The sequence below is a fragment of the Dama dama genome, chromosome 19, assembly GCF_033118175.1.
Source record: "Dama dama isolate Ldn47 chromosome 19, ASM3311817v1, whole genome shotgun sequence".
NCBI classification, from domain to species: Eukaryota; Metazoa; Chordata; class Mammalia; order Artiodactyla; family Cervidae; genus Dama; species Dama dama.
Window position 1 is genome coordinate 25,846,437 of NC_083699.1, and position 21,368 is coordinate 25,867,804.

At 37.7% G+C, this 21,368-nt stretch overlaps 1 protein-coding gene across 1 annotated transcript in view; it reads right to left on the reverse strand.

Annotated features, from left to right (window-relative positions):
- Window positions 1–3,198, reverse strand: part of SPATA16 (spermatogenesis associated 16) — a 219,906-nt gene extending 216,708 nt beyond the window's left edge. The window contains 3 exon segments of the mRNA XM_061168018.1: window positions 1,629–2,182; window positions 2,185–2,246; window positions 3,185–3,198. Of these exon segments, the coding sequence (XP_061024001.1) occupies window positions 1,629–2,182; window positions 2,185–2,246; window positions 3,185–3,198 (630 nt within the window).
- Between the last annotated feature and the right edge of the window lie 18,170 nt (window positions 3,199–21,368).

A 21,368-nucleotide genomic window follows, 5' to 3' on the forward strand; every position in this document is an offset into this window, starting at 1 on the left:
GGTCATTAAAACCTGATTCAAATTTTACAATTTTGAACACTGGGATTTATGGGGAAAAAATGGATATTTTCTTCTAGTTAATGCAAACACCTTTGCTTCTCTAACTAGACTTAATTTGAAGTTTATGTTCTTTCTTGTTTTATGCCTTTTATCCCCCATTGCCAAAATTATTCTTTTCCTTTATCTGGAAAGGAAAAAATTACACCTTTAACCCTGTAATAATAGAATTACATCTTTAACCCTGTCTTCCCCCTAAAAAATTTTCAGCTGAAAATAGTCCTAGCAGAAGTGCCCATGGTTCTTCCTCGAGTCTACACTTAGCTTCCTTTCCACAGTCAATAGCTTCTGGTCTTTAGCTGAAAGAACAGCAGAGGATTCTCAAGTGCTTTGAAAATAATTTGGGGGCACTTTTTACATAGTTCAGAAGTTTACAAAGTGTATCACTCTTCACTTGTGTAAATGACCCTTAATAAGGACAGAAGTATTTATAGATGCATCTGTTTGTATGCTACCTCATCACTTCATGTCTCTTTGGGCCTTCTTTTTTGTGCCTACGTTTTCTTTGTCAATATTTAGGGGCACATTTTCTTGTATTGTTCATTAATAACTCATTGTAGATGTAGTCACTTTTAACCTTTGACTAAGTGTGGAAGTAACACTTTACTCTTTAAATCTTCATCACAAAATCTCACATTTGACTCCTGCACATGGCCCTGGTTCCATGGTGGAATAGTCATGCCTTAAAACCATTTCCATTTAGCTATTTACTGGTTTGTCTCCCTCACAGACTGTTAAAGGGAAGCTACCATGTCTTAACTCATTTTTTATATCTCCAGTAGCCACCAGGCATATATAAAATGCATTGAAAAAAAATTTTTTAATTAATATGCAGTCACCAATATTGCCAAGCCAATGGGAGTTCTGGCTGCACACTTTGGTCCTTTTATAAGTTCAGTGAGTCACAAGATGGTGCATTTCTTCCTGTGACCTTTTTTTGTGTTTTATTCTTACATCTATTTTAGCCCATGGGTTAAATCTTTATGCCAAAATATTGATCAACTTACCTGCTTACAGAGAGAAAAATAATTATTCATAAAGCTCACTAGCAGGGGAAGGGAAGTGAAGTTTGATGGTAAGGTGAAATGGTGTTATTTTGTTTTTAATCAGTATTATGCATAAATTATCAGCCCATGCTAAAAGTAAAATGGTTATGTTTAATCATGAAGACTACATATCAAAAGGGGATAATATGTATACTCATTAACTGCCTATTTCTAGGGAATCTATATTCTACCCACCACTACTGTATTGAAACTTTAAGGCTTTTATAGGTGTACACTGAAATTGCAAAACCAACTGCATTTTAATATATGTTACCATTTCACTGCAGTGTTAGTTAGGGAAAAACATGAAATATGCTTTTGGGCTGATTTCTATATGTCAAGTGCACACAGGCATATTAATTTGCAGGCACATTGTATTGGTATAAACCGAGGACTGAAAAGTCCTGATATTCAATATTTTCATACTGTATTTTCATTACAGTATGATCAGAGGGGCTCACAGTAATCACAACTTTCCCTTTCACAGCTTACTGTCACCAATCTATGTTTTCTCTTACCCCATACCTCCAGTGCTGTTCTGAACTGTCCTGCTGCCACGGCATATTTCTTCTGTCTATAGCAAGAACTGGCATCCTTTAAGGCTACCTGAAGCCATTTGTCAATCTGAGGCAGAACGCTGAAATCAGGTCCACGCAAAGGGTCCACTATTTCAGCAGCTCGGCATGTTGGCCGATTCCCAGGGGACGGGTCGCACTCTACAAACTCATAGCTCACGTTCTCTTCATCAACGTAGACCAACTTCACCTCCACATCCATGACATTCTTTAAGGGGATATGAGGCAGGGGCATGGTGATCAACAGACTGTCAAGTTCTATTATCTTTGCCTCTTTCTTTCCAGCTGGCTTTTCGTCACCTTCTGCCTTCCGTTTAAAGGCCACTTTCTCTAAATCATTGCTTTGTTTTCCTTTGAGACACTTTGCCATTTTTATTCTTTCAACTGTGATTTCTACCTGTTTGTCTCCACAGCTTTTCTTAATCTCTTGTGGCATTTCCACGATGCTGGGTGGGTTTGCTAAAGTGGACATTTTGTTGCTTGTGTTTATCTTTGGAACAAGACCCTATTTATTGTATTCTCCAAGCTCCTACTGCTTCCTGAATCCACTGATTGCCCCTTAAAACACCTGTAAGGGGGTGAGAATAAGAAAAATAATTAAAACAAAATTTTGAAATTCCAGTGGTTTTAGTCAGACTATAGTTAGATTCATTGAAGATGCTGTTTGATTCATTGTAGGTATTTATCACCTTAAACTAAAACTGTATAGACATCACCTGCTGACTGTTTCACTAGAGAAGTATGTGTTTCAGTCTCAAAATTCCCCAAGAATTTGTTGAAAACACATTTAGACAATGTCTTTAAAAATAATAATCTATAGCTGAACAACACTGAATGAATATTTTTATGGGGTTCTATTGAATAGGAAAACCTTATACATAACCACTAAGACCTAAAAAAAATTCTATCTTGATCTTAATTTCCTCAGGAAGGCAGGCGGTCTAGAACTCATTATAAAATATACTGCTAACCTGCATAATAGACTTGGGAGTCTAAAGAAACCACAGCTGCCTCCTCTGAAAGGCTTCCAGAAATGTTATGAGCACAATGTTTCCTCAGTTTGTTTCTCCTCTTATTAATGGGAATCTCAAATTTAAACAGCTTTAAAGGTAACTATTATTTGGCATGGACTTGAAAGCAGAAGAACATGGCGTTCACCCTCTCTTTAAAAGGAGCCGCAGATTGAACTTGAGTCTACTGTATACATATTTTGGTAGCAATGGTATAAGTATCATAGTATATGAAGATGAGATATTTTCTTAAATTACAGATGTTCAAAAAATATAACTAACAGTTATTTGATTCAAAGATTTCTGATACTATTTCTGCTTCTAGATTAGTTTCAAAATATAAAATGTGTTAAACTAGTAATGGTATAGTTTGGTTGGTATCTATTTTTAAGACTCTTTCACCTATTGTATCCTGTTCTGGAAATAATTCTGTAGTATAAATAGGAATAAGGAACAAATTTTTTAAGGAAACTAAGGGACAGAAATATTAAGTTGCTTTATATGAGCCATGCTGTTGGTCATTAGGAGAACCTGGATCACTATTTCCTGCCTGGGACTTCCAGTCACTAACTCCTGGTCTGGAGTACTTCCTCTAAGGCATGCTGTTGTTTAGGATACCTAATAGGAGACTTAGAACACAAAGAGAAGAGAAAATGTAAGAAAGAAGAGCCAAGTATGATACGATAATAATGAAATAAAAGCTAACATTCTTGCTTCTTTTCAACTACTACAGGGTCATTGCCTGACTCAAGATAAAGTCTTGACTAGCTTCTCAAGTCTTATGATTTTGTTAATCATAAGATGTTGATTGATGTTGATTATTTTCATTTGTTTGCTTGAAAGACAGATATGCCCCAGAAAACCTTTAAAATGATCCTGAACTTTGATAACAGTAATTCTTGGAAAAGTGTAGGAAGATACAAAACTGTATATATGACTGTAACCTTTGAGGCACTTTCCTTCTCCCTACCACACTGAACTTGGGTCATCAGAAATGGTTCAGGTCAAATGTGGACACATCAAAACATCTACTGTGATGATCCAAATTATCTTATAGGAAAGACTGGATTTCAAGTAATTCCAATACCCGCTATCTTGAATGTTAATTTGCAGAAGTGAAACACTAGAAAAATATTTCCCCAGTGATTTGTACTGATGTATTAGCACATTGTGTCTATGTGGGAGAAAACACCTAAAAGATTAAAAATTTTGCCAGTCTGTTATACTCAGTATTGAAGGAGATGGTTATGGCTGGGCATCATTCGACCCATCATCACAGTGTTACTGCCTTCAGTAAAGGCCCTGTTTTCTTTTCCTCTCTTGATTTCATTGCTGGTATCCAGTATATCTTTTGGATCACTAATGTGGCTACTCAGGGTAGCAAGGGAAAAACTCTTTACCATCACTCTATCTTTATTTGCTCTTTTATGCCACATATGCTTTGGTTTGAGAAAAGTTAGCTTCAGTCCTTGAATTAAGATCTCCAGTGGATGAAGACTCACGATATACATCTGTACCAACAAGCTTCTTTCAGTAGTAGAGCTATAGAAATGGAAGTAGCAAAACTCCAATGCCATACATACATTATATGATTTTTTAAGGGCTTTATAAAAATTTGAGTAAGATTTATATACCACAAGGTGGCTAAGTTCCAAACTCAGCTTGTTTCTTACCAATACTATAGAAATTATATTTGTGTTCCTCTCTTGTCCAGTACTATCTGCAAAGCAAAAGAGATGTGATGTCCTTAAAACTTGTTTAAAGCTCAAAATACCTGATTTTAAGGCTCTCTGATTCATATGCATTCTTACAATCAGCTTCAAATATATAAAGAGGAAATATGGGCTATTTCAAATTTTAAGCTATTTTAAAAATGTTCATAGTATCTTCTGGGTATCTTTTCTAAACTCTCTCTACTTCAAGCATAGTAGCTAAAATATGTGAGATTATCTGTAGTTGGTTGTGGCTAGTAATTTTTAGTGTCTACAGCAGCATTACCCATCTCTTCTGCATTTATTTCACCTCCTGAATACATAAACTTATCTTTACAACCACTTCTTATAGAAGATAACTGTTCTCTCTTTCTCCCTCCTTCCCTCTCTCCCTCCACCTCTTTTCCTTCAAATCCCCCTGCCCCAGTCTTCCTGTCAGTTGTCTGCATCGCCAACCCAACTATGCAACTTTTTACTTTGCAAGAAAGTTTGATTGTTTTTTCAAGAAACAGGCTTCTGAGTATTTCCTCATCAGTCCTTAAATGTCTCTATAAAGATCACAGTTTTGTTCTTCAATGCAGTTTTTTACAACAACAACAGACAGAAAAAGAAAGAAAGAAAAGAAAGTGAAGTCACTCAGTCGGTCCTTAAATGTCTCTATAAAGATCACAGTTTTGTTCTTCAATGCAGTTTTTTACAACAACAACAGACAGAAAAAGAAAGAAAGAAAAGAAAGTGAAGTCACTCAGTCGCGTCCGACTCTTTGTGACCCCATGCACTGTAGCCTACCAGGCTCCTTCATCCATGGAATTTTCCAGGCAAGAGTACTGGAGTGGGCTGCCATTTCCTTCTCCAGGGGATCTTCCCAACCCAGGGATCGAACCCCAGGTCTCCTGCATTGCAGGAAGATGCTTTACCATCTGAGCCACCAGGGAAGCCCCAAACAACAACAGAGGAGGAAGAAATGTACATGGCATATACAGCAATCAGAAGGAAAATATGTGTGACATTTTCAAACATCTGGAAGAGTAAACATCCCAAATTTGCCCAAGAGACACATAATTCAGGTCCCCACAAAAACCAAGAATAAATATCCTAATGTCTAAAAGTGACCTTTTGTCAGGCTGAAAAAGTATGGCCAAACCCAACCAATATTTTTCAGTGTTGTTCTAAATCAGGTGACTTCAGCTTCAGATTTAGAGCCGATTCTTTATAAAAATTGTTGCATGTCTACAAAAGTGTTATGAAACTGTTCACTTACAGCTTTTCTTTTTTTTTTTTTTTTAAATATACAACACCATTTAAATAATCTGGAATTTAAGGCCTTTTACCAGCTAGCTCAATGTGTGTTACCAGACTTATTTAGCACACCTTCTGCAAACTGCTCTGTAGTCAAGCTGAACTTCTTGTTACTTCCAAAAAAGATACTTGTTTTCAGTCTCTCTGCTAAGAATTCTCCATTTCCCTGTTCTTGTCTCATTCTACCTGTCCAAACCTAGCCAGAAGTTTCCCATCTCTCCCTCCTCAGGGTAACAACAGCATTTACAGTCCTATTTTCTACATTATGGTTATATGTGAATGACTTACTTCTTCCACCAAGCCCCCTAAAAATAGAAATGTGCTTATCTTGACATTAATTCAGTGCTTTTCATAGAGCAGGCATTCAACAGATGTTGATCAGTATGGATTCTGTGAATCAAAGACTAATTTAAGAATTTTAAGGGAAATAAATTAGATTTTTTTAAAGGTTTGGTTTAGCTTTCTAAGAGTTGTTTCTGAGGTGGTTTTGCTAGATTTTGTTTGGTTTTGTTTTAAATTTGGTCCTGGGTAAAGTACATTTTCTTCTTTGATAGTTCAAGTGAATCATCTACCAACTAGATTTAAACTATCAACCTCTTCAGTTTTTTTTTTAGTACTCAAGTTGATTAACATGACATTAGTCAGTGTTCCTAAGGCACTGAGTTACATTTCAATCATTATTTCAATAAAAATACATTTAGAGAAAACTATTAGATAATCATTATGTATATCAAAGAAGTATTCACTGATAACATTCTGTAAAAATGCCCATTCTTTCATTTAGAAGACTGTAAAATTGATTTCCTCATAGAGGCCATGTCTTAAAAAAATCTCCAGCAAATATTGATATGAAACAGAACAATCTTGAAGGCTTTATAATAAATGCAGGTACTAGAAACAAAGGTTAATGTTCAATCATTTCCAGAGGGTAACCGTTGAAAATTTATTCGGTGGATTTTCAACACATTTATTTTTTCTGAGAGCATTTAATTAAGCATTCTGTTTTATGTGGGAGATTCTATCACTTCATGGATACAATCAGTGGTTTACATGGCTGTTAGTATGACAAATTATTTATTAGCATTTTGATTGAAATCAGCAGCTTAAACATGGGCAATTCAGAAAAAGAGAATACTTAAAAATTTGCTCTCTGAAACATTCAACATCACAGTTGCTATGGTTTTCTTTCTTTAAAAAAAAGAGAAAGGATCTAATTTTAACTTGCTGTTAAATGTAAGAGAGACATTATAAGGAAAAGCATCTTGCCTGTAAGTCCACTAGTACACCTTGATATTTTAAAAAGCACACTACAGAATATTTCTTTGATTCAATAATAATCTATTGGACACCTACCAAGAGAAATGTACCATGCTATGTGTTATAAAGGAAACCAAGGATGACCAAGACAGGATTCTTGGCATTCTAGAACTCATAACTGGGGGTGACGGTGTAGGATGGAGGGAGGGATGTATAGGTAAATAACTTTATATAGAGCATTGTCTAACAAGACTGTGATGTGCTGAAGGGGCAAGAATGCATCACAACCCCCCCCCCTTTTTTTTAATTTTTATTTTGTATTGGAGTATGTGCACTCTAAGTCATTTCAGTCCTGTCCAGATCTTTGCGATCCTATGGACTAGAGCCCACCAGACTCCTCTGTCCATGGGATTCTCCAGGCAAGAATGGAGTGGGTTGCCATGCCCTCCTCCAGGGAGTCTTCCCGACCCAGGGACTGAACCCATGTCTCCTGTGTCTCCTGCACTGGCAGGCAGGTCCTGAACCACTAGCACACCTGGGAAGCGGATTAACAATGTGATAGTTTCAGATGGGACCGTGAAGGGACTCAGCCATATGTATATGTGTATCCTTTCTCCCCCAAACTCCCCTCCCATCCAGGCTGCCACATAACATTGAGAAGAGTCTAATCCTGATATTTAGTGCCTTCGGAGGCTGGAACCTAATAGGTCCTCAGTATTTGTCACTGAAAGGAGCGCATGGGTGAGGTGAGCAGTATGGTAGCAATAATGAACATGCTTCTGTGGGAACGGGAGACATGCAGTTGAGGAGATTTGGTTTTGGAAAAGGCAGAATGAGAGGTGTTCCTATACAGGCAATTTTTCTTCTCTTTTAGCCAAGTAATCATAAGGAATAGTTCACCATTAATCGGGAGGGAGAATGAATTGGGCTCACAACGCTTATTAAGAAACACAAAATAAAACATACTGTGTAGTGTTATCTGAATAATAATAGCACCCAACAGTTACTCCCAGTGTACAAGGTTATCTCACTGGATTATTCCATTTGTTTCTCACAACTTTTTTGCATAAATATTATTACCCTTATTTTACTAATGAGGAAAGCAAGTGATTAAACAACTTGAGGGATCACCAAGATAATTTAGACCTATAACTTAAACTTGGGACATTTGATGTCAAATTCCATGACTTTTGAACCATAGAATAATAAATTCCTCCTCATTTCACCACCATTGATTGGGATTTATACTTTCTCTACTTTAAAAAACATTTTTTTTCAAAACTGAGTAACAGGGTGTTCAATTTTACCACTGTTTTCTTGGGTGGACTTTCTATTAAATGGAAAAAGAATTAATTGCCAATTTATGGCTAACAAGTATATGAAGCAGATTTGTTGAGAGAGGCATTAGACATTTTTAATAAGATCATTAGTTGCAAGTATACGTATGATCCTGTTATATTCCAGAAGTCATTAAATTCTGAAAAAATAATGTGGGCACTACACTTCCATATGAGTGGGGAATTCCAGACTTTAAACTGACAAACCATTTGCTGGTCACAGGGTCACCAAATGGTAATAATGGCCTCAAAGCAACTATGCTTCTTTGTACCTGGTACATTGTGAACATTTGCTGTGTTGCATCAGAGAGCATTGAAAGGTGCCTTCATTGTTCATGGCATTACACAGTGGAGAGAGCATTCAGTTTGGAGTTGCACAAAAACTTTGAATTCTAGATATATTATTTATAGACTGTGTGTTCTAGGAGAAATTATCCAACCTCTCTAAACATTATTTTCCTCTTCCAGAAATGGGGATGATTGGATACAGGAGAATCATGTGAGAATCAAATGAGATAATTGATGTAATAGCACCTAAGAGAAGAAGTGAGGTAATTCCACATGGGGCCTCCTTGAACATGCCTCCACTCTTTCAAAGATTAAACACTTCTGTCTCAATCCTGTGTCTCTAAACCTCTCAACCACTGTGCTTCTGCAATTGTCACTTCCTCTCTTGCTTAATCCATTAATGTCCACACATATCTAGCAACACTTTAAGGAAAAGCAAACAAACTTTCTTGCCTCCACATCTCCTTCCTGCTGCCATCCCATACTGCTGCTCCCCTCCACTGCAAAAGGACTGAAAAGAGTTTTTTATATTCTCTGTCTCCACTTTTTCATCACATATTTTCTTCCCCAATCCAATCTCTGCAGACTTCACTCTTTCCTATTCCATTAAGATTGCCCTGACAAAGGTCATCAGTGGCTTTCACGTTGCTGAGTATCTCATCTGCCAGACCTCTTGGCAGTACTCTTAACTGGTGACACTCTCATTAGTGGAACATCATCTTCTCCCCTTCTACAGCACCTTGCAGTTCTTATTTTCCTATTACTTCACTGACCACTCATTCTTGATCTCCTAGGCTGGCCCTTCCTCTTCTGTTACACCTGATAGCTGGGGCTGCTTTTTTTCTCCATCTGCATTGTCTGGTTAGGTGATCTTGTCCAATCCCGTTGCTTCAAATACCATCAAAAGCCCAAAACAAGTCTCTTAAATCTCATCTTCAGTTACCCATCACCCAATCTTCCCCATTCCAGTATAAGCCCCCATATCCATTGGCTAGAACAGAACCTTATGAGTTTTCTTTCCTTCCTTTCTTTTACTTAACTTCATTGTCCAATACATCATGAGGTCCTACTGACTTTCTTTCAAAGATCCACCTCTATCCATACCCATGATGATACTTTCCAACCCCATAATTTCTTGCCTAGATTACTGAAATTGTTTTCTTGCACACAGGAGCTAAGTCATCCCCCTAAATGAAAATCAGATCCCACCATGTTCTTGCTTTAAATCTTTAAATGGCTGCCCACAACACCTAGAATAGAATAAAAACCTCTTATACCTGAAAATTCATCATGCATTTCCTGCTTTGTCTACTTTGTTTCAGCCACTTGGCTTTTATTTTGTTCTGCTATTTTAACAAGTTCATTCCCACCTTGGAGCCTTTGCACTAGTTGGTCTATGAGTGTTCTCTTCATTGTGTTTTTCACATTGTTCAGATTATAGCTTAAATGTCTGTTCCTAAAGAAATCTTCTCTAATTAAAGTAACTCCCCCAGTCATGTTGGAGAACCCCATGGACAGAGAACCTGGCAGTCTACGGTCCTTAGGGTTGCAAAGAGTCAGACACGATTAGGTGACTTAGCTTAGTCTAGCCCAGTCATATATCTTTTAAATCTCACTATACCACTCATCACAGTTATATTTACTCATATATATTAGTATATGTATATGATTCATTTAAATCTACCTTTTCACACCAGAATATAAGCTCCCTGAGAGAATGAACCTTGTATGCCTAATTCACTGCTACATATTCAGAGCCTGACACAGAGTACACAATAAATATTTGTTGACTGGACAAACAGATGATTCTATCTTATTGTACATTTATTGACAAATTCATAGTTATGTTCTTTTTTTCCTGCTGTACCATATTACAGAAGCTTAGACAGTTAGTTGAAAGTCAGGTGGTATTAGTGGTAAAGAACCCACCTGCCAATGCAGGAGATACAAGAGATGCAGGTTTGATCCCTGGGTTGGGAAGATCCCCTGGGGAGGGGATGGCAGTACCCTTGCCTCCAGTATTCTTGCCTGCAGGATCCCATGGACGGAGGAGGCTGGCAGGCTATAGTCCAGGGGGGTCACAAGGAGTTGGACACAACTGAAGCGACTTCACGCGCAGGCCCCTAAATATAAGCTAGCTTTAACAAATAGACTTCAGTATGGAGAGTTTCTCTAGACACTGTGGCATCCTGGTTCTGTCTTTCTTTTCTTTTCCTTCTATTTTTATTGCTTTCTTCTCTAAGTCAACAATATTTATGATGTGCCCACCCTGGTCTCTTTTATTTTAGTCTTTGTTAGGGGATAAATAATTTCCCTGGTTCTTTGTTGACATGAAGTGTAGCTCATTCAGAACCAAAAGCATCAGAAAAATCAGACCTTTGGGGGGAAGTCATAATGATATAACTTGCTATCTTTACAAGTATGGTCCATGAGAACACAACTGTACTTCTCTAAGATCCTTAATCTAACTTGATTGTAAAAAAAAAAAAAAACTCGTTTGGTGTGGGAGGAATATGAGGTTAAGGCAAGTCATGCTTCAACGTACTTCAGAGACCTTCGGCTACATTTCTTCTTGAAGCATAAATGCAATCAGCCTGCCGAATTCATTGGCATCCTGAGAGAAAGTTCTCTTTCTTTGCAAACATTGCTCTGTCCTTCTGTAAAAGTAATCCAAGTTTCTATTTACTTAAGAGGCTGATACTATACAGATGTATAAAGAAAAAATAAAATTTCCCCTAACTTTGGCCAACTCTTTAATTCTGTTGCTATGCTGCTTATTTCTTAAGACTTTCACATTTTATTTCTTAAACTATAACTCAGAATTGTAGAAGGGTGGAGATGGAGAGGCTTCCCAATATATTCTCATCTGATGAAAACAATGAAATCTCATGCAGGTGAAATGACCTGCTCATGGTCACTCAGCAAATCAGTGCTTTCAACCATAGCCTGCAACTCTCAGGGTTCTTTCTACCTCACTCCACTGCCTCCACCATAATACACAAGGTAAATGGTTATCCCAGTTGCAATTTCCAAATGAAGAAACATATATTGAACAGTTTACTGCTTTGTTTGCAGAAAGTCACACAATTAATGAACAGTAACCACAAAGATTTCTTGTCCTTTGACTTACCCTTTAAACTGTTCTCAAACATGTTTTAAAGTTACATCCACCCAGAGGTGACAAATGTATTTTTAAAATGAACCCATTAACTTGTTTGAAAATGATTATAAATTTATAGATAAGTTGTAAGGATAATATCGAGAATACTCAATTGCCCTTAACTCAGATTTACCAATTTTAAACATTTTGCCCACATTTATAATTCCAATGTGTGTATGTGTGTGTGTAGTGTAGACAGCTATAGAGAAACATATTCATGTATGTAAATGTATATTATTCATTTTTTTCAGAGTAATTTATGAGGAGGTTGCATGCATCATGTCTCATTACCCTTTGTTACTTTGGTGCATATTTCTTAGAATCAAGGATATTTCACTTATGTAACACAATATAGTTATGAAATCCAGGATTGTTAACATTGATACTATGCTGTTGTCTAATCTATAGTCCCTATTTCCGTTTTGTCAACTGTCTTCATGACATCCTTTTTAGTACTATTTCCTTCAGTATAAGATCGAGTCCAGGGTGATATATTGCATATAGTTGTCACATCTCTTTAGTCTTACTCTGAACCAGTTCCCTTAGCCTTTCTTTGTTGTCCAAAGTGTTGGCATTTTTTTAAGAGTAAGAACCAGCAATTCAGTAGACTCTGCCTTGATTCGGTAGATACTTCTGCATATTTAGAATTGGGTTAAACATCCCCAGTAAGATTATATCACACACTGATGTGTCTTCTTTCTCAGGGTCCCACATTTGAAATCACACGATGCACTTGCCTTTCTTTGGTGATGCAATTTTTTTTAAAGTTTTAAAAGTTAATCTATTTACTATTTTTGGCTGCACTTGGTCTTCACGGCTGTGCACGGGCTTTCTCTAGTTGTGGTGAGTGGGCATTACTCTTTGCTGTGGTGCACAAGCTTCTCATTGTGGCATCTTCTCTTACTGCAGACCATGGTCTGTAGGGCGTGCAAGTTTCAGTAGCTGTGGTGTGAGGGCTCTAGAGTGCAGGGTCAGCATTGTGGTGCGTGGCATGGGATTAGTTTTCCAACGGGATGTGGGATCTTCCCAGACCAGGGATGGAAACCGCGTCTCCTGCATTGGCAGGCGGATGACTTCTTAACCACTGGACCACCAGGGAAGTCCAGTGATGAAAATTTTAATCACCTGGCCAAGTTGTTCTCTAGTTTCTCCAGAGAAAGATTTCACTGTTGCAACTTACAGTCTGTGCAGAGATACTTAAAACCTGCAGTTTTTGTGTTCTTCATCAAACTGCCTCTCTTGATATAGCATCCACTGATGGTTCTTGTGTGCATGAATCTTAGATGTGATGATGGCTACATGGTGATTTTTTCCTTCACAATTCACAGTATTATTAGAATGCTCAGACAGAGGGTTGGTCACCACTGAAGTATCTGATACAAACATGTGTAGTCTGTGATTTTTGACAAAGTAAATCCTATAGTTTCAAGAAACAATAATTAAGTAAAACTGTACTAAAATGTTTAATTTTAAATAACAGACACTGCATTATTTTAAAACAAATGTTTTTAAACATGAAAAATGATTTTTTTTTTTAGAAATGGAGAGGAATCATAGGATACATCTACTCCAATTTCTATATTTTAGAGATGAGGACCAGAGAGGGCACAGCCCTGTTTAGTGGTAACAGCAGGACTTGAAATTGGTCTAAAGGCTCTGATTCTAGGTTCCATCACAGCCACATTATTTTTAATTTTTATATCCTACTGGACTATAGTTGATTTACAATGTTGTGTTGATCTCAGGTGTACCTCATGTTACTTTCAACATAATCAAAACTTGTTTGTTAAAAACACAGTGTACTCAGCTGGAAGCAAAAAAAAAACTCGTGGCGTAAAGTAGACAATGTAAGAGTGGGATACACTAATGATATCTAAAAATCTACCTTAAGAATTCCATTCATTCAGCAATCATTCATGATTGACTAAGCCACACCCGGTGTCATGACCTGGGTCAGCACTGGGATGCAATGCTGAAGCGGAGATCGCCTCCATGCTCAAGGAGTTTACGGTTTAATGGGAGATCGTACATTAATATGCATCATAATCTTCTGAGGCCTCTTAGGTTCCACGTCCAACAAATTTTGATTTACTGGGTCAGCAGTGATCTTAGGAGTCTTCATGTTTGATAAGCAGAGGAGGGCTGTACTAGAAATACAAGATGTCCAAAGTGTTTAAGTGGTTACAGTATATGCACCACCTCCTGACTCTCCCACTCCAACTCCCTACCACTCCAAATTAAAAGTGTGAAGAGAAACAATACCAAACTATTAAATACATTTTTAAAAAGTTCAACAAGTTTCAGTGTTATGATCATTACTTTTTTGAAATATTAAAACATGCTAGATTTTCCTAGAAAATTATTTTTTTTGGTAATGCTACTTTGCTGGTGCTGTGTGCATGTCCAATTTCAGTCTACTCCAGTGGAGTCTGATACAGGTGGCTGGGTGACCATGCTGGCATTGAGCCAGCACATTTCTATGCTGGATGTGGATGCAGTTAAATTGGTACTTGGGCTGGCACTGATGAAGCAGTCTGACAGGAAGACAGTATGCTTTAGGTATTTATGCTTAAGAAACACTTGAAGGTCTATATGCTTACCTTCCTGAGAGAAGCTTATATGGATGGATTATTGTTAGGCATTCATTACACTGATTAGTCAACAAACACTTCTTGAATTCCTACTAAGTGAAAATACTGGGCTCTTTCCTGGGTGGATAATTCAGTTCAGTTCAGTTCAGTCGCTCAGTCGTGTCTGACTCTTTGTGACCCCATGAACCACAGCACGCCAGGCCTCCCTGTCCATTACCAACTCCTGGAGTCCACCCAAACCCATGTCCATTGCATTGGTGATGCCATCCAACCATCTTATCCTCTGTCACCTTCTCCTCCTGCCTCCAATCCCTCCCAGCATCAGGGTCTTTCCCAATGAGTCAGCTCTTCACATCAGTGGCCAAAGTATTAGAGTTTCAGCTTCAACATCAGTCCTTCCAATGAACACCCAGGACTGTTCTCCTTTAGGATGGACTGGCTGGATCTCCTTGCAGTCCAAGGGACTTTCAAGAGTCTTCTCCAACACCACAGTTCAAACGCATCAATTCTTCAGCTCTCAGCTTTCTTTATAGTCCAACTCTCACATCCATACATGACCACTAGAAAAACCAGACGGACCTTTGTTGACAAAATAATGTCTCTGCTTTTTAATATGCTGTCTAGGTTGGTCATAACTTTCCTTCCAAGTAGTAAGCGTCTTTTAATTTCATGGCTGCAATCACCATCTGCAGTGATTTTGGAGCCAAGAAAAATAAAGTCAGCCACTGTTTCCCCTGTTTCCCCATCTATTTGCTGTGAAGTGATGGGACCAGATGCCATTATCTTAGTTTTCTGAATGTTGAGCTTTAAGCCAACTTTTTTACTCTCCTCTTTCACTTTCATCAAGAGGCTTTTTAGTTTCTCCTCACTCTCTGCCATTAGGGTGGTGTCATCTGCATATCTGAGGTTATTGATATTTCTCCCAGCAATCTTGATTCCAGCTTGTGCTTCATCCAGCCCAGTGTTTCTCATGATGTCCTCTGCATATAAGTTAAATAAGCAGGGTGACAATATACAGCCTTGAGGTACTCCTTTTCCTATTTGGAACCAGTCTGTTGTTCCATGTCCAGTTCTAACTGTTGCTTCCTGACCTGCATACAGGTTTCTCAAGAGGCAAGTCAGGTAGTCTGGTATTCCTATCTCTTTCAGAATTTTCCACAGTTTATTGTGATCCACACAGTCAAAGGCTTTGGCATAGTCAGTAAAGCAGAAATACATGTTTTTTCTGGAACTCTCTCACTTTTTCTATGATCCAGCGGATGTTGGCAATTTGATCTCTGGTTCCTCTGCCTTTTCTAAAACCAGCTTGAACATCTGGAAGTTCATGGTTCATGTGTATTGTTGAAGCCTGGTTTGGAGAATTTTGAGCATTACTTTACCAGCATGTGAGATGAGTGCAATTGTGTGGTAGTTTGAACATTCTTTGGCATTGCCTTTCTTTGGGACTGGAATGAAAACTGACCTTTTGCAGTCCTGTGGCCACCGCTGAGTTTTCCAAATTTGCTGGCATAGTGAGTGAAGCACTTTCACAGCATCATCTTTCAGGATTTGAAATAGCTCAACTGGAATTCTGTCACCTCCACTAGCTTTGTTCGTAGTGATGCTTCCTAAGGCCCACTTGACTTCACATTCCAGGATGTCTGGCTCTAGGTGAGTGATCACACCATCGTGGTTATCTGGTTCATGAAGATCTTTTTTGTACAATTCTTCCGTATATTCTTGCCACCTCTTCTTAATATCTTCTGCTTCTGTTAGGTCCCTACCATTTCTGTCCTTTATTGAGCCCATCTTTGCATAAAATGTTCCCTTGGTATCTCTAATTTTCTTGAAGAGATCTCTAGTCTTTCCTATTCTATTGTTTTCCTCTATTTCTTTGCACTGATCGCTGAGGAAGGCTTTCTTATCTCTCCTTGCTATTCTTTGGAACTCTGGTATATCTCTCAAATGGGTATATCTTTCCTTTTCTCCTTTGCTTTTTGCTTCCCTTCTTTTCACAGCTATTTGTAAGGCCTCCTTGGACAGCCATTTTGCTTTTTTGCATTTCTTTTTCTTGGGTATGGTCTTGATGTCTGTCTTCTGTACAGTGTCACGAACCTCCATACATAGTTCATCACGCTCTCTGTCTATCAGATCTAGTCCCTCAAATCTATTTCTCACTTCCACTGTATATTCATAAGGGATTTGATAAGTCATAAGGGTGGATTGTAAAGATGAATAAAATGGATTGTTCTTCATAGGAGCTTGGAAGTAAGAGTTCAAAGCTGCTAACTTCTTCGATAGTGTGTTCCAAGCTCAATAAGTCAAAATAGCGTAGGAGACAGGACCTGTGTTTTAGACTTGAGATCTGAGCTCAAATCATAAATCTTTCTTTTTTGCTGAATAAACTTTCACTAAGTTACTTTAGTTTGATGGATCTTGGTTTTTTCATCCAATTCATTCCTTATAGGGATTAACAAAAAGCAATGTTTTTTAGAAACCGATTCATCGTCTGGCATTTAATCTGTTCTCTATAAACAGTAGCTATTATAGTTTTAAACATAGCACATATATATTATATCATGAACAAATTATAAACATAATATTTATAAAACATACTAATAATGTTTAATAGTTGATGCTTTGGTTTACATTGTGAAACTTTGTTTACAGATGTGCACACACATCATTTTTCTTCTTCAGTTTCAACAAGTTGGCAACTAATATTTACATAAAAATTGAATCTCAGGATATTTATTCCCTGTGGATTTTGTGTCCTGGAGAGCAACTGGTAAAATGAGAGAACATCCATCACAAGCAGGATAGCTAATCTACTTTCATTGTAATCATATATAACCAGTCAAATAGTGCATGATCCATAAAATGGGTGCACCATGGGTAATGCATGAATAATTAATATCTGCCACTCTTACCTCACAAGGAGAACCTGAGGCATGAATATGAGACTGCTCCTAAATTATTTTCCCTGAGGTTGAACTGGATATTTATTTTCACCTAAGATAATCATAAATCTCTGCAAACTGTTTTTTGGAGTAGGGTGGAAACAGGTGGAGAGTGAACACAGAAATCTCCTAATCTCAAAACATGTTATATAATAGAACTATGACTATTGCCAATTTAATATTTTCTAATACATTTACAGTATTTTTAGCTTAGTAATCCCTAAATTGTCTTTTCCTTTAGAGAGTGAAGAATAAAAAGTTATTTTTAACACTTGAGAAACTATTGCATTAGATTTTTTGTATGATTGGCCTAAGGATTAATGGTACAATGCTATATGTACTTCCTATAGACCCTGGCATAGAAGAGAGAGAGGGAGGTTAGAAAATGAACTGTTTATCTGCCTTACTATGCATGCCAACCCATTTTACATCATAAATATATCTGAGCCAACTAGTAGAGTTTACCTGATTCTTTGCAAGAGTTCTAGTTTGATACTTTACTAAAGTATGAAGTGGCTTCCCTGGTGGCTTAGCGGTAAAGAATCTGCCTGTAAGCAAGATATGTCGGTTTGATCCCTGGGCCAGGAAGATCCTCTGGAGAAGGAAATGGCAACCTATTCCAGTATTCTTGCCTGGGAAATCCCATGGACAGAGGAGCCTGGAGAGCTGCAGTTCATGGGGCCGCAAAAGAGTCGAACATGACTGAACAGCTAAACAACAAGTATGAAGTACTTTCAGATGGAACTACTTAGATCTTGTATATATTCATTTAAGCTATTTTTGCACAAATGACCCATTTAATTTGACTTCATTGCTCCCCTTCCTGAAGCCAGTATGCTCAGTTTACAGACCTGTGAACTATTCACGGTTAGTGCTTCCCCATGAAACATACAAAGCAACAAGCATCATGTATTCTCCCCAGCACCCGTCTGCCTCTGGCTCAAGTTGCCCAGGCACATATCCTCTCTTACCTCTGTCCCCAGGTTAGAAGCACTTAGCCTCATTTCCAGGCATAGGCAGCTTCCCTCTACCCTCCCCTGGGATATATAAAGAGGGTAAATGAACAAAAAGAGCCCCCTGGGCCTCTCTTCTCATCTACTTACACTGTCCCTTCTTCACCCATCAAAAATAAGTAGAGAAAAAGAAGAATTGAATTTCTTACTTGTATAGTTTTTAGTATTATTACTTGAAGGTTTCTTCCTAACTTTTTATAGTATAAATTATGATACTTATTTTGCAGAAATGCATTTGTCTATGAGAAATTAATTTTGGAATTGATAGAAGATATCAAATAGTTTACAGATACATTTTTTAATTTGTTCAATAATGTTTCAGTTACATTTAATGAAGATTTACAGGTTTACAGAGTTGTGTGATATTTGAAAACTGACTGTATATTAATCACTGACTAATATTTTCCCAGTCGATCCCAGAAAAAGAGAACCATGAAACCAAAAAACTTCTTTGAGGAAAGTTCTGATGTATATCAAACTTAAAAAAAAAAAGTAATACTTTAAAATTACTATTTTGACAATTTGAACCTAGACAAAATATATCATTCAAATTATTCAGTTACATAATAACTTCTGCATTATGGGTGGGATGGACTTGTTGGTAGCAGACAGAATTTGTGCTGAGACTAAGTGAAAAAGCAGAATTAAATACCAAATCATCAGTTTGAGTGTACTGGAGAGATGGGAGGCAGTGAAAAATAGATAGGGTACAACTTCTTCATGAAAATGAGCTGACTTTTACAGCCATTTTTATCTGGGGGACATTTGCCAATTTGGTACGGGGAGGGGAGAGGCAAGATACTAAAGACCTAAGTAGAAGGCCTCTCAAAAGCAATGCAAAGTTCTGACAGTCTTGTGAGACCTGCAGGAGAAATGGCCTTAAAGAAGCATCAGATATACAGCTTGAAACTCTTGAGAACCTAGAGATAAACTATTTTCAGGCCTGCAGCCCAGCCTCAACATATAGCAGTTCCTGATTAAATTAAGATGAACAACTGTGTTGTCTGCTTAGTGAAGGCAGGGAGGAATCCATTATAGAGGATGATACGTCATGTGAATCTTCTACAGCCTCCTATACAAAATATTCAACACTGAATATAAAATTACTAAGTGTGGCCCCCAAACACCAAGAAAAAAAATAAAAAATCACAAGGAAAAATAGACAATAGAAACACACCTGCAGGTGATCGAGATATAAGAGTTAGCTAGGAACTTAAAATATCTCTAATATGTTCAAGGCAATAGAGGTAAGATTTTCCTAAACACGTGCTCTCTTCTCCCCCAACTATAGTCTCTGCATTGTTTGAAAATATAAGTTATAAGTCATGGAAATAATTTGACGGTAAATCAGATGTTTTTCTATAGAACTTACCAGGAGGGCAAAATCACACAAATGAAATGCAGTTCATGTGAGTGGCTTGTAAATTATTAGTCTGTGTGTATGTTGGGTAGAGTGAAGAGAGAGAAGAAATTCTCTGCCTGTGTTTCTGAAGGCCCTGAGGAGCCTGAACAAATAGCAGTGGGCATGAAAAAGTTGCTTGCTCTCATTATAAACAATTTTTAAAGTTTAGCTGTGGTAAGGGGAAAAAAAATCTCCCCAGGCTTGATTTTTTTATGACTTAATCTCCCTGCAGCTGTAGATATATTAATTAGTAAATATGATGACCTGATGATTAGATCAGTGACCTCAGAATCAACCATACTTCAGTCACACTCAATCCTAAGAAAAAGGTGGAAAGAAGGCTCTATCAATAGAGGCCAGGGAGGACCAGAATGGTACTGATACAAGGTCCCTTCCCATTTTGATTGCTATGATGATGAGTTTCTTCCTCTGTCCTCTTAAGCATAACTACTTGAGTTGGAGAAATAGGCATAAAAAAGAACCTGAGCTTCAATTTTATTAAATATTTACTCAAAGAGGCTATTTTAAATCATTACTGAGTTATCTCTGATTGGTATGTACAAACAGTCCCTCTCTGCATTCTCACATTCTAACTTTAAAAGAAAAGAGGCCTCAAGAGCTCACTCCAGAATTCTGCTACAAAAATTCATGGAATCAACTTTCCTCAGCCTTCACTTTAAAATATCTATACCAGCATAGGGCAACATCTCCTGGTATGCACGTCCCAAAGTGAAGAGGCATTCTCAAGCCAGGAGGAAGAGATGAGGCAGGCTCTTGAGGGACATTTTAAAACTACATTTTCCTCCCTGCCCACAACCCAGCCCCGTCTCATTATTCTTGCGAGTATATTGTAGATATGAAAGATTTGGAATAATGAAAAATATTGAGAATTAGGGAGATGGAGTGATAAATGGAAAACACTGGTAGTCACCTACTATTGGAAGATAAGACCAAAACCAGACGACCAGTTTCATGTGGGTACTGGCTGAACAAATTCTGTGACACGGGCGGAGTAACATACAGGCCCATGAAAGGCAGAATCTCTGGGAGAAAAATGGAAAGAGATGGAAACTGTGTGAGAAGATAGAGCTTCTGTGAATTGTAGATCATACTTCCTTTTCTGTATTCATGGACTTGACCAATGAGAGCATGGGCAACATTTGAAGGGAATCTGTACATAGTCATGTTGCAATGTTTAAATGAATAGATGCTGTGATTTGTAATGTATAGACTCTCATGTTTACCATGATGTTTTCTCTTCACTGTGAACTACATTAGTGAATATAAAATATGGGGGGATTAACTAAGGTCTGAACTTTTGAGAGTCTTTAATTAAACTTTGTCCCCAGTACTTAAGAAGATTGAGATGCCATCTATGCCTACATTATCCTCATCATCTGAGCAGGAATCACATAGATGCTCAAAACACACACTTCCCTAAAGTAGAAGAGACATGTAACATTTGGGAATATATGCTGAGGGCTGATTGTGGAGGCCGTGGTAGTATTGCATTCTTTTTTTCCTACAACTTAAACCTAGGTTTCCAAATGTCTATTGAACAGGGGTGTGAAGTGGTAGCCATAGTTTTGCTCCTTACACCTTCGTTAAAACTTCACAAACTTGAGCTGATTTCTAACAAGTTAAATGCAGTGTTTTTGGAAGAGGATGGTGACAATACAGTG